At 39.1% G+C, this 12772-nt stretch overlaps 1 protein-coding gene across 1 annotated transcript in view; it reads left to right on the forward strand.

Annotated features, from left to right (window-relative positions):
• CPEB4 (cytoplasmic polyadenylation element binding protein 4) overlaps nucleotides 1-12772 on the forward strand; it is a 38674-nt gene that overhangs the window by 18685 nt on the left and 7217 nt on the right. Inside the window, exons 3-7 of the mRNA XM_010718963.3 lie at nucleotides 7668-7841; nucleotides 10069-10158; nucleotides 10809-10927; nucleotides 11784-11898; nucleotides 12113-12294. Coding sequence (XP_010717265.1) covers nucleotides 7668-7841; nucleotides 10069-10158; nucleotides 10809-10927; nucleotides 11784-11898; nucleotides 12113-12294 — 680 coding nt within the window. The remainder of the gene's footprint in view (nucleotides 1-7667; nucleotides 7842-10068; nucleotides 10159-10808; nucleotides 10928-11783; nucleotides 11899-12112; nucleotides 12295-12772) is intronic.

Consider the following 12772-nt stretch of genomic DNA (forward strand, 5'->3'; position numbering starts at 1 on the left):
TTAACTGGATTACCTGCTAAAGACTTGCAGTTTCCTGGGATTTATTTTTATTTGCAAAGCAGCAAACCTTTCTATAATACCCTTCCTTCATGTCAACCACTAATGTATCAATTCTATTGGACCACTATCAAATTTCTACTAGTGGTTTTCCAGCTGGAGTTCTGCATACCTGCAACAAATCCAATTTGGACTGGTTTGTCTTGAAAGCCTGGGTGTGAAAATAAGGGAGCTGATTCTTGAATGCTTGTCATTTCAAGGCTCTGCAGCACAGGAGACTTCAGCTGACGTACTGGCTGTGATAGTGAAGTGTGATGGCATAGGAGGCACAGATTAAAGAGTGTACATGCAAACAAGTGTGGTGTTTCTCACATTTGAGATGTCTGGTTGTGTTTCTTAATCATTCAGAAATGCTTTTTATTTAAAGGATTAGAGAGGAAAACTAAATTTTGAATGCTGTTCAATTTATTGTCGACAAGTAATGATTCAGCAAGGTCCATGCTTAACTTCTGTGCCTGGATTCTGCTTTTTGAAGAGATGTTAACAACTCTTAAAAATTTCTTTTTTTCATTTTTGTTTAAAAATCAGAACAAATTACTCAACTCTTCTAGGCTGGATATATATCCTAAGTCTACTACCAGGTGCTTTATCTTAAAAAAAAAAAAAATAATAATAAAAATAAAAATTCTTTCAAATTATTTCAGCAATTTTTATAGACTTCTTGGGAGTATAAAGCTCTGCATTCTTTGTCTAGTTTCTTTAGTACTTAAGCATGAGACATAAGAAGAAGAATGTTTGATTAGAGGAGTCTGAAAATACATCTTGAAGTAGATTCATCCTTACTTGGCTTAATTTGTCATTCACTGCAATGCAGATGGGTTAGCTGTGATGCTGAGTGTCTTGGGTTTTGTTTTCAGTAAATCAAGCAGTTGTTTTTAGATGAGTAGAGCAGTCCTTTGCATATCTCTGATAGCTGTAGGGATGCAGAGGTACACAGAGATGTATTCTTTAAGTTTTACTTTGTGAGAAATCCTGATAATAGGATTCCTAGCTTGGCAGTCAGAGTGCATGGATACGAGAAAAGTGGAGCATGGGGACACTTGTGATAGGTAACACATATAAAACTATTTATAATAAATAATTTTCCCGTGTTTTGTAGTAATGTTATATACAAATACTGTCAGTAGTGCACAAAGAGTTAGGGAGGTGGAGACAACTTCATGAAAGCATTCTAAATATTGTCTTGGTTGTTCATGTGTGATTTAGAGTTGTTGTAGTAATGTTGCTGTGCTGTATCTAGGCAGAGGAAATGAAGTGCTGGTTCCTTGAAAATGCAGTTTCTGTTTCTCTTGCTAATTGGAGTAGGGTTGTAGTACAGTTCTGTCTTTATTTTTCAAATAAATTACTGGAAAAATTAGTGTCTTTTTTACGTTACTGTAAATATGAAAAATGGGGAAATGTTTTGTTGCAGAGACTTGAGTTTGTGTGTGCTACCCTTCCCGTATTGCTTGGGACTGAAGCATGAGGGTGCTTAAAAAAGGAACAAAGCTGTCATGTTGCATTCCAGGCTGCCTTGTGATCATTCCTTCCACAGACAAAAATAAGTTGCTTTGAACCTATTATTGTGCTTAAGGAACTCTGGTTTTAAATCTTGCAGCATGTTGCTATATGCCAATGTAAATTGAGCTTTGAGTCACATGCAGGAATCGTTTCAAGGTATTCATTAAAGCATGGGCAGAGCTCAGCCTGCCCTTCTGCAGAAGTGTCAGGCTGATGGCATGGGCAGATATCTGCCTCTCTTGAGGGTATGCTCAGTATAAAGCTCCAGGAACAGTGTGTGTGAACCAGAACTACGAAGGCAAGGTTTGTGAAGTTTTTTGCATCTTTTCTATGTGTTTCAATAAAATCAGTAGTAAGTTGTTGTGGGTTAATAATACCTTATTCTGTCACTCAGTACATAAATTCTATCTACTGATCTTTAGCATGTGGCATCCTTTTTTTCTCCTATTGGAAAGTCCATCCTTTGTGTGTGTTTTGTATCTGAGAATTTGTTTGGTTCTTTATTGGCAAAGTTGTTTAATACTTTTTCTTCTCCCAGCTGCAAACTCTGCCTTCATCTTTTTATTTTTGAAGTATAGCAGTATCACACATGTCTGGAAAATAAATGCTGTTAGTTGTTCCATCTCATAAACTGGGAGAGGTACAGAGGGAAAAGATTGGATATTTTTTATAACTTGTGTATTCCTTAGAAGTCATACATTAACATAAGGCAAAGCTCAGTGCCACCAGCAGTGGGGTGGCTGTTTCTCTGAAACACACACATAATTCAAACATCCATTCTGCAGCAGGGAAGTGTGCTTCATGATTTGCTTCTCTGCTTTTGATTTTTTTTTTTTAATCTCTGATCCTATGGGGATTCCTGGAGGGAAGAAATATTCAAGTATCAGTGATATTTATGGGTTCCACTTAGATTGATTTACTATAACCCAGCTTTAGCATAGTGGGAATTATTAAAAAAAAAAAAAAAATTGAGTACCTTCTAGACAAAATTGTAGCTATGTTTAGGATTTTAAGCAAGTCTGTTTTGGAAAAGATGGCTCTGCATTATTCTGTTTGATAGCAAAGAAAACTTCAAAGTTAGCTTTGAAGCTTCCATATTTTTGTGAGGAGTGAGGCTGGATTTGGTTTGTCAGCTTTCAGGAGGAGTTAAGTGGTTTTTGAAATGTGTGAAAGATCTTTAGAGGTTCAGTCTGCGTGGCACTGTGTTAGCCTGGCAGATTACCTGAGAGCATCTGCAGGAAAGGAATAATGATGGTGGTGGAAGCTCTCACACAAACCTCATTTGTGTGTTTTAATAAACTGACACACACTGTAGTGTATCTCAGCTTCTCTCCTTGCTGACCCCCCAGTGTTTGATGTATAAAGTTGTCTCTGACCAAACTATAAGATGTTGCTATGCCGGTAGTCTGCTTTGGCATAGAAGTGTATGCTCTTGAAATGAAGTCAGATTCTACTTCAATTATTTTTCCATAATTAAAAAAAAAAAAGAAAAAAAAAAAAAAAAGGAGAATCGTAAGTGTTGCGTGCATCATTATCAGTGCCTAACATGAGAATGAGAGACTGGGCTGTTGTTAGATTGGTGTTTGTGCTGATGTACAGAACACAATCACTGCCTTGAGCAGCTTGTGGACCAAAGAGGAGTTAAGTACAGAACTGTACAGGTGTTACATCAACCTGGACTATAGCAAGGAAGTGAGAATGAGGATACAGTCATCATTCAGCTCTGGGCATTCAGTCGGTCTGATCATTCTGGAGCATTATGTTTACATCAGTACTAAGTATGAATGCTGTGTTTGGATGCTGGCATATTTCTCCTAGTTGCAGCGTGGCCCTCAGTGGTTGGGGTGACATTCTCCACAGGAGATGCAGTGCCTCTTGCTTGCTCGTCCCTTTGCTTGAAACATTCCATCCCCGATGCTGACCTGTTTGTGAAAATCCCCTGCACTCAGTGGCACAAAGTACAGCTGCAAGTGCTACCAGTCTGCAGAGTGGGAGACAGCAGGCACTTCAGCTGCGCTGCAGTTCAGCTAGGATAAGATTTCTCTTAATATGAAATTATGAAAGCCAGAGTCAGGGCTGGTAGATGGCAGCTAACTGCCTTCCTGGCCTGCCAAGAGAGCATTCTTTTGTTTCAGGGTTGTTTTACATTGTGCAAAATTAATGGCATGTGATGAGCTCTGAATTCAATGAGAGGAGAAAGTTTGTATCTGTACTGTGCTGGGGTAATTTACAAGTGGCTCTTGAGAAACGTTTTGAAATGTCAAGTGCTGGTATTTTGTGGGTTAGAGGAAGCAAATGCACAAAACAAGTTAAATGAGGAAAAAAAAAAATCTCAGTATTTGGTTCTCAAACCTTCTTCAGTGGTATTTAGCGCTGAAAATGCTTTGTAGCTGCTGGCTGAGCTTTTTTTTTTTTTTTTGCTGCTTTCCATGCCAGGAAAGGAGAAAAGGTCTTATTGTTGTGAGTGACACAGGTGGCAAAGCAGCGAGGAAGGACTGACCTGAATTGTGCACACAGATCCTCAGTGGGAGCCGAGCCTGGGCTGAGAGCTGTGCTGCCAAGGGTGGGTGTTCCAAGCAAGGAGTTCATGCGGTTTGGTTCTGATTCAGGAACTGCATGCAGGATTTTTATGGCTTTATAGGCAGGGCTGGTTTTGAAAGTGCTCTGAAACGTGCACATGCTTCTGATCTCTGTCAGAATGTTGGAAGGCTGCTGATTGCTTTCCCTGAAAGCCAAGTTTCCCAAAACTTTTCACTTTGAGGGCTATGTGAGCTATGTCTTGGATTCTGTGCATAAGCAAGGCATGTAAAGCCCCCAGGTTCTTCCCTAAAGCTAGGATCTGTGTGAAGGTGAGGTGATGTGCTGCACTCTGAAGACAAAGGCTTTGTTTTTTAATCTCCGTGTTAAGTGTGAACGTATCAGCCAAGCATCAGAGACGTAAATGGTCTTACAGGTGCCAAATAATTGTGAGGGAAATTGAACTGATATGTTTTTTTTTATTTTGAAAGCGGGAACTATTCATGTTTTATTGCGGTTTGCAGATATTTAAATACTTAAACTAATTGTCAGCCTCAATTTTGAACGAGGAAGCAAAATAAAACGTGTGATGTGCTCTGAATTTCTCATAGTACTTGCCAGCAGAACCCGAGCCTTTCAAACTGTTGGCCTTCTTTCAGGTACAGATTTTAATGAGGCTGAAACAGAAAGAATGTGCAAATGTGATGACAAAGTGTAACCGTGCTGAACAGGTACTGGAAGCTGGCACCGAAAAGTGCAGAACTTATTGCTGGTAGAGTTGATTTGTTTTGGGAAATGAAAAGTAGGAAGCAGTGGGAAGCTGTTGAATTATTACAGTGGAGTACAAAGTCAGTGTGAGGGATTCTGTACTGTTGTGCACAAACTGCGGGAGGTCAGAAAGCCAGATTATCCACCCTGACATTTTCTCCTTGAATTTCAGTTTTTCAGCTAGTTATTTGCCGGTAATAATTTCAAGCAAGGATTTTGTGAGTGGCTCAAAGTGCTTGTAGCAAATGAATTTGAAAACAGAAATGAGCACTGTTGTTCTCCACTTTCCTTGTTTTAGGGCTGGTCCTGCAGGTCCAGTGTGTTTGTTAGGGCTGGTCCTGCAGTTCTGATGTTAGGCCTGGTCCTGCAGGTCTGATGACCATCGATGGCAGTGCTTGATGTTGGTGAGGAGAGGGCATGGTGGGCTGAGTGCAGGACACCTGCTGCATGAGAAAAGATGGATTTGTGTACGAGTGCACATCCAGCAGGGGACTGAGGTATAGATGCTACAAGAAATGTGCAACTTAAGAAGTTACATTGCTTTCAGAAAGTCTCTTTGGCTGCACACATACCTTGTCAGCTTCAAAGCAACATGTTTTGTCAATAAGAGATGGTGCAAGGAAGGCGTGGTGTTGTGGGTGGGAGGGGAGGTCAGCTCATGAACACCAATTTAAATGACCTGGAATATGAAAAGGCTGGAGAATCACCGAGTTAGAATAAAGGCAATAAATCAAGGTCTTTTGGTCCTTATAACAATGTTTGAAAGGCTGTTTTCTTTCTCATTTAACATGCAGCAAGGACATATGGGAGAAGGCGAGGTAACAATATTCCTATTTAATTTTCTAATGTTGACAATGTCTCATGGGAGAAAAAACATTAAGTTGTTACTAGTGGGCAAACTCCAAAATATTTGAGTATAAAGCATCAGTTTCACACAAGTTTCCCTAGTCTGCATGCTGTAAGTAAACATTTTCACTGAATTAGGCTGTACTCCACAACAGTGCTATTGAGGCTATCACAGTCCTTTCAGTGGACATCTGTATGATATGTTATACCGTAGAGCTGTGTTGCTGTTTGTGTGTATGTTATGAATGCCAATGCTGGAGAAGCTTATTTTGGTTCTTTGAGAGCTGATGGTTTTCTTGATGCAGCAGAGACTGTAGTGAGTATTTGTCCTGGCCTCTTAGGTTAGAGAACCTGATGCTGCAAGCATGCGTATTGAGTTATCTCACAGCAGTGGTAATGAACCTAAAAAGAGATGTGAAGGTACAGAGAATTGCTCCTCTCCAACAGTGCCTGCAGGACTGGGGCCTTCAGAGATGAAAGAAATGAAATACACCTCAGTTCATTAGGGAAAAACAAAGCATCATTTAAGTATATATTACAATATTTTTGTCACAGTACAGAGCCAAGTTTACCTAGTTACAGAAGTAGGTCTTATTATATAGAGATTGTTAATCAAAGAAGTAAAAAGATCCCTGAAGTTTCAAATAAAGAAAGCTGGCCAAGTCTTCCATGTTTTTATTCATATAAATTCTGTGGGCTGTTTATTTTGTTTTATTTTTGCTTTCAACCTGTGAACTGTTTGATTTTTGCATGGGAACAGCCAGGATATTGGATCTGGTAAATCTGCTGTTCAATATATTGTTTCCTTTTTTAAAATGGAGTAAATGACAGTAATTTCTTTTCAGAGGAAGGAAGCAGAGCAGCACAGATTAACCGTAGCAATACACTACTGTGGTGGATTGTAATGAACTCTGGAAAAGCAGACACATTATATCATAGCTCAGGTGAAAGGAAATGTATCCCAAAACTTGTGGCAGACCTCATTAATTGGTTACTTTCCCTATGTGTATTTATTCCTAAAGCACTCATTAAGTGAATAGAAATCACTTTGTTGTCTAGCTGTTGAATACTGTAACCAAAGAAAGAATTCAGGGATGAGATCAGTTTGTGTGCTCAGCTTATTACATTATACAGTTGCATTCAGATAATCTTATTTAAAAGTAATGAATGTTATTAAAGAAATCTATGATAAAAGGATTACCACAGAAGAATATTGGGCAGTGAGGGGAAGCATGCTTACATTTTCTCTTAGAGCGAGTTCATGAACGCAATTCCTTTGTAACATCCAAGTGAGCTTTCTTCTGAGAATGTCTCAGTGTTGCCGAGTTTTCAGTCTTCATTTGTGGTAAATGAGAGTGGGTCTTCCCAGATTTATCAGGATATTTTTGTTATTTGCAAGTGGGTGGCTTGTGATTTGTTTTGCTATCAGGAGATCTAAATGTGTAACGTATCTAGTTGCAGAATTCTTTTTCTTGCCATCTGCGCTGTGAAATTTTCTCTCTGCCTTGTAAGAAGCTGTTCACTGGGAAGAGATTATGTACAGCTTAGGTTCTAATGTCTGCAATTGGGAAACTCCCTAAAAAGAGGTGGGGATGTGGGGGAAAGTGGAGCTTTTATTCTCTTTCATTTGAAAGTTCTTTTAAAAGAATTTTAATTAGAAACATGACATTTATGGAAAGTAGTCAGTCTGAGCATCCATTTGAAGTACCATTTTGTTTCAAATTTCTGTTAGTTGTGGTGCCTTTATGAAGGAGGTCGTGACCTTTTCTCTGAAACAATACATTTGAATTACTGAACGATAATGAAAACTTTGAGAGTCATATGAAATCAAGAACAGAATTGCTCATTAAAAGGGAAGACTGCAAACAGTTCTACTGCCAACACAAAAACATTAATATGCATTAGTACCTATTAAAACAGTTTGTGCTTTGTTCTGTTAGTATGTTTTTTCCTTCTTTTTCTTTTAACCCCCTCTTCAGGTCAGTCTTCGCTGTTTCCAATGGAAGACGGGTTCTTGGATGACGGACGTGGCGATCAGACTCTGCACAGTGGGTTGGGGTCACCTCACTGCTTCTCCCATCAGAATGGGGAGCGAGTGGAGCGCTACTCCAGGAAGGTCTTTGTTGGTGGGCTGCCCCCAGACATCGATGAAGGTACGCTCCGAAAATCTTACCCAGGAGCTCCTTTTGGCTTAGTGGCAGAAAAGAGGTGTGAAAACTTTTGCCTGTTAGGTGACTGAAAGAATGTTCTTCTAACTCTACAGAAGAGCTTTGATGTGTAAATAAGGTTTTGTATATTGCCACTTTTACTCCGTGGCAAATGCGAGATAATTCAGACTAGTTTTGGCTATGATATTGTTTTGCTGCTGAGGGACAAAAGCTTACGTTATCGCACTGAAGTTTGCAGTATAAGAGGTATAAAAAGGGGGTTGTGATGCAACAATAAACAAGTAAATATCCCTGTTGTAAGTCACAGTACTTTGCAGTCATTTTGTATGCACCAGAAGTTAGTAGTAGGGAAAGGATTTCTAGTAGATTTGTAAGGTGTATGTAATGTAATTCATATGTGGAAGTTTATGTATGATTTCTTAGAGGTGATTTTTAGCCATGATCACATCCTGTGGTAGCTTCTAACACGTCCATGGTGAGGGTCACAATTGTGGTGAAGCTTCTTTTCATCAGAAAGTTCTGTTTTTTTGTGTGTATAGAGCATGATGTGGGGTGGCTACAAGAACGTCAACTGTAAATCCGCGAAGTTGCTTTTATTTTTTTTTTTCCAACCACAGAATTATTTTTCATCCCCACTTTTTGTCAGGAAGAGAGCTTGTTATGCGCTGCAGTTTGTATTACTGCAGCATGACAACCTGACTGTCACATCCAACATAAGAGCTACATTTATCCTGTTTAACATAACTTATTCCTTCAGCATTTAAAAGGTCAAGTCTAACATGACGTTTACAAGAGGAAAATCTTATTACAGTTTTTTTTTTTGTTTGTGTCTTTGTCACTTTTGTTGATTTAAAAACAGATGAGACAAATAGTTCTGTCTGTGTGAAGCCGAGTTATCGAGGCACAAAGCCTTTGCAAAATGTGTGCTGGGAGGGTAGCTTGAATGTGTCAGAGTTGCTTCATGTCAGCACTCCTCTTGCTAAATGCACGAGTGTGAATTAGAAAGAGGACAATGTGATTTAAAGCGTCTCACACCTGAGTCTGAACTTTTTCTGACTGTAATTCTAAAATGCATTTTATATAATGTAATTTAAAATGAATTTTTTCTTACTACTGTTCTAGATGAAGATTTGTTGTAGGAATAGAGATGTAATAAGTAATGTTTTCTTTGGTTAATATCTTCGTCACCACATAACCTTGACACACTTCTTTTCCTGGGTGCATTTCTGATGATCATTGGGTACAAAGCAGCTGTCAGTACTATGGCTTGTGAGCTGCTATTTCATTAGCAATGTCATCAGCAGGTATAAACAGACTGAAAGGAACATAACCAGTAGCACCTTTTCAGATTTCTAACCCCAACACTGTGCTGCTGTAGAAGGGTCTGTAACACCTTGAGCAGAATTCAGCTAAGCATTGTGCCAATTTAGATGGCACTCCAGCAACAGAAAGTTTGTTCTTTTCGTTTCCTTTTTTTATTGAAAAATTCTTGTTCAGAGAACTTTAACTGGTGATGGTTCAAATGTCTTTTGTGGAGAAGGGAACAATCAGTTTCAACAAGAATTAGAACTAGAAGACTCCTACAGGACTAGCATATGCACATTTTTACCAGCAACTTTAGGTGGAAGGCAAATTTGAAATGGATGCAAGAGTTGCTTCTTGCTGTAGTTGAATGTTGTTTGCCACCTCTCCTATAATGTTGCATAACAGTGTTGTGGAAGTTCGCTCTGTATTAGTTGGAGGTCACACTCAGATAGTATTTGCTGATGTGGCACTGGCATGCACTATGAGCAGGTGTGACTGACTCCTGTGATAGGCTGCTCATTTTTCTCCAGTCTTTCTGCAGTTTTAAGACCCACTGACAGGGCTGGTTGCTTACTAGCAAGTCAGCAAGTTGCCTTTAAACTCTTTGTGGCAGAATAGTTGAAGTTGTGTTATGATAGCTGTATAGATTCAGTTTCTGTTTATTAGTGGGTTTGAAATCATCAGTAAAAATAAAAGATGGATCTTTGAACTGTATTGTTTTGTAACATGTGTTCTGACTTGTCCTAAAGATGCCCCATCAGCTAATAAGCACTTCTATAATTTGGTAAACCATTAGGGCTATGGCATGTTTGTTTATATAGTGAAGCTAAATGAAGTCTATGTTTTTCAGTTGTCTTGCAATCAACTGATTTTAATTTCAGTTCATGCCTTCTTCCTCTCTGTGTAGATGAGATCACTGCTAGCTTTCGTCGCTTTGGACCTTTGATTGTAGACTGGCCACACAAGGCAGAAAGCAAATCTTATTTTCCTCCTAAGGGTAAATATCTGATAATGGTATCATTGTTCTAGAATTTATTTTTCTTGATAAGACTCAACTTCAAAAGAGATTTTGGTCATCAGACCAAAGTTTAGGGGAAAGATCGATGAATCCTTGGCTTATAAAATGATTTTAGAATGGGCTTTGCAATTATTCTGCACTAAAACAATTATTCCCTAACTTCCTGTTATTACTTTATTCGTTTTTCCTTTTCTTTCTTTTTTTTTTTTCCCCTGTTGTTCTTCGTTCTGCTTTACTTGCTTTTGTAATAATAATCAAGGCTAGTTTTCTGTAAAGCAGCTAAATACTGTTCACAGATGCCAGAGAGTACTAGCACCTTATATTAACAGCCGTGCTGGGAAGCATGCCTCCACAGCTGTGGCTTTTGTTCAGTTCTTACTACTGGCTTTTCCTTTTCAAAGGAAATGGGGAGAGAATGTGTTGATCAGCAATCTCCCTCCCTTCTTTCCTTTGTGACTGTCAGAGGGCTTGCAGGAAGTTTGGTTGGGAATGTGCGGGGGCATCTTAAAGTTTGTCCTTTATCATATAGTAGCATGATGACACGGTGCCAAGCATAATTTTGGGTTAAGTTACTGTACAATAAGGTGAATAGAGGAAAGAAATTGTGTGCTTGTTTTCCCTTTTGGTAGGATATGCATTTTTGCTGTTCCAAGATGAAAGCTCTGTGCAGGCACTGATTGATGCATGTATTGAAGAAGATGGAAAGCTCTATCTTTGTGTTTCCAGCCCCACTATCAAAGACAAACCGGTAGGTAGAATTTTCAGGACCTACACAATTCCTGTATGATAACCAGAAATTGTACTCTTCAGGTGCCTTTTGTTTTTCCTGTCTTCAGAATGCTAATGCTTAAATTTCTCCAAATTGCCAAATTAAGTTTTCAAAAAGAGGAATAACATATTTTTAAAGTAGACATCAGGAAGTGTTGAAGTCTAGTTACAATTCTCAGTTTTGTTAGAAAAAGGTTTGCTGAATTTCACCTTTGATGTAATAAACATATTTTCTCCTTCTCGTGGAATAAAGTTGTAATATTATCTGTAGTGTTGCATGCAACCTGTTTTGACAGAGACAAATAAAAAAAGCGTAATATTGCACAGAACTGTACATTATTAATACAAATGACTCTGTGACTGATGCAAGTCTGTTAATAGCTGGGAGACTTCTGTCATATTCTTGCACTTCAAATCCAGCCAGCAGTAGGTAAATATAAAGCTGCTAGTTTTGTCATAGTAAATAAACACACACATTTGAGCCTGTTCCATTGAGATAACACTGGTCTGGTGCTTACTTGCCTAGACCAACTCGAATAGTGAAGATATGTGTGCAGTAGTGTGGTTCATGCAGCACCGTTTGGCCATGATTAAGTAAATGCGTAAGTAAGGGGGGAGTTTTTTTTTTTTTCCCAGAAATGTAACAAGGAAGTGGTGAAATTTGGTACAATCAAGTGGAGCTTATTAACGTTTCATTTTGGGAAATGATTGCTGAATAGGGAGTTAAAAATAGTGTAGTTTAGGAGGCTTTCTACTTTGTAGAATACTGTTTTAAGTTATATTACTGATATACTTTGAATTGTGAATGGTTAAAAAAAAAGGCTTTTTGTCCATAGGTTCAGATCCGGCCTTGGAACCTTAGTGATAGTGATTTTGTTATGGATGGTTCACAGCCTCTTGACCCACGAAAAACCATTTTTGTTGGTGGTGTTCCTCGGCCTTTACGAGCAGGTACACTGCGTGTTCCGCAGCACTGGGCATGTTGAATATGCAGTCTGATTTGGGGAGCAAGGGGGGAGAGAAGTTATTTCAGCAAATGAACTATGAAGTGTTCCTGACACTTGCAGTGGGGCACATGGATACAAATGAACTATCACACTGGATGCTTTTAGAGGGGGAAAAAAATAACCAAGCCTACACTGTTTCATTTTCCTTTCTGGTTTAGTGGAACTTGCAATGATAATGGATCGACTCTATGGAGGGGTGTGCTATGCTGGAATTGACACAGACCCTGAGCTGAAGTACCCAAAAGGAGCTGGGCGGGTTGCATTTTCTAATCAACAGAGTTACATAGCTGCTATCAGTGCTCGCTTTGTTCAGCTGCAGCATGGAGAGATAGATAAACGGGTAAGGTCTTCAAGTGTATTCTGTTTTTTTTCAGTGCCTTCTCTAGAAATGGCTTTCCATGTGAATGTGTGTCATTGTGAAGACTGTAAATGTTATATCAGATGCATTGTATGTTTAAGGCTAGATTGTGCCACTAAGATACAACACAGAATAAAAATGATGGAGTGGTGCAAAGCTGTTTCTTGTGGAGCGTGGGAGGCAACTGTGAAGCTGACTTTCTCAAATTGCTTAGCATAATGGGAAGCATGTCAGCTGCCTTGCCCTTTTATAAGAATATTACACTCGTCATATACTCCCACTGCAAGGATTTGCACTTGTAGTGTTTGTATAATGTCAGAGAGGAGGGTATCTGCTAAGAGTGGAGCAGTTTTTTCTCCTGTTCTGCATCTTTGTAGAGAATGGGCAGAATGTAGCTCTACTGTAATGCATTGTATGCTGAGTGGTTCGGAAGAACATCGCAGTAATGCATTGTGAACTC

The sequence above is a fragment of the Meleagris gallopavo genome, chromosome 15, assembly GCF_905368555.1.
Source record: "Meleagris gallopavo chromosome 15, MGAL_WU_HG_1.1, whole genome shotgun sequence".
NCBI lineage: Eukaryota > Metazoa > Chordata > Aves > Galliformes > Phasianidae > Meleagris > Meleagris gallopavo.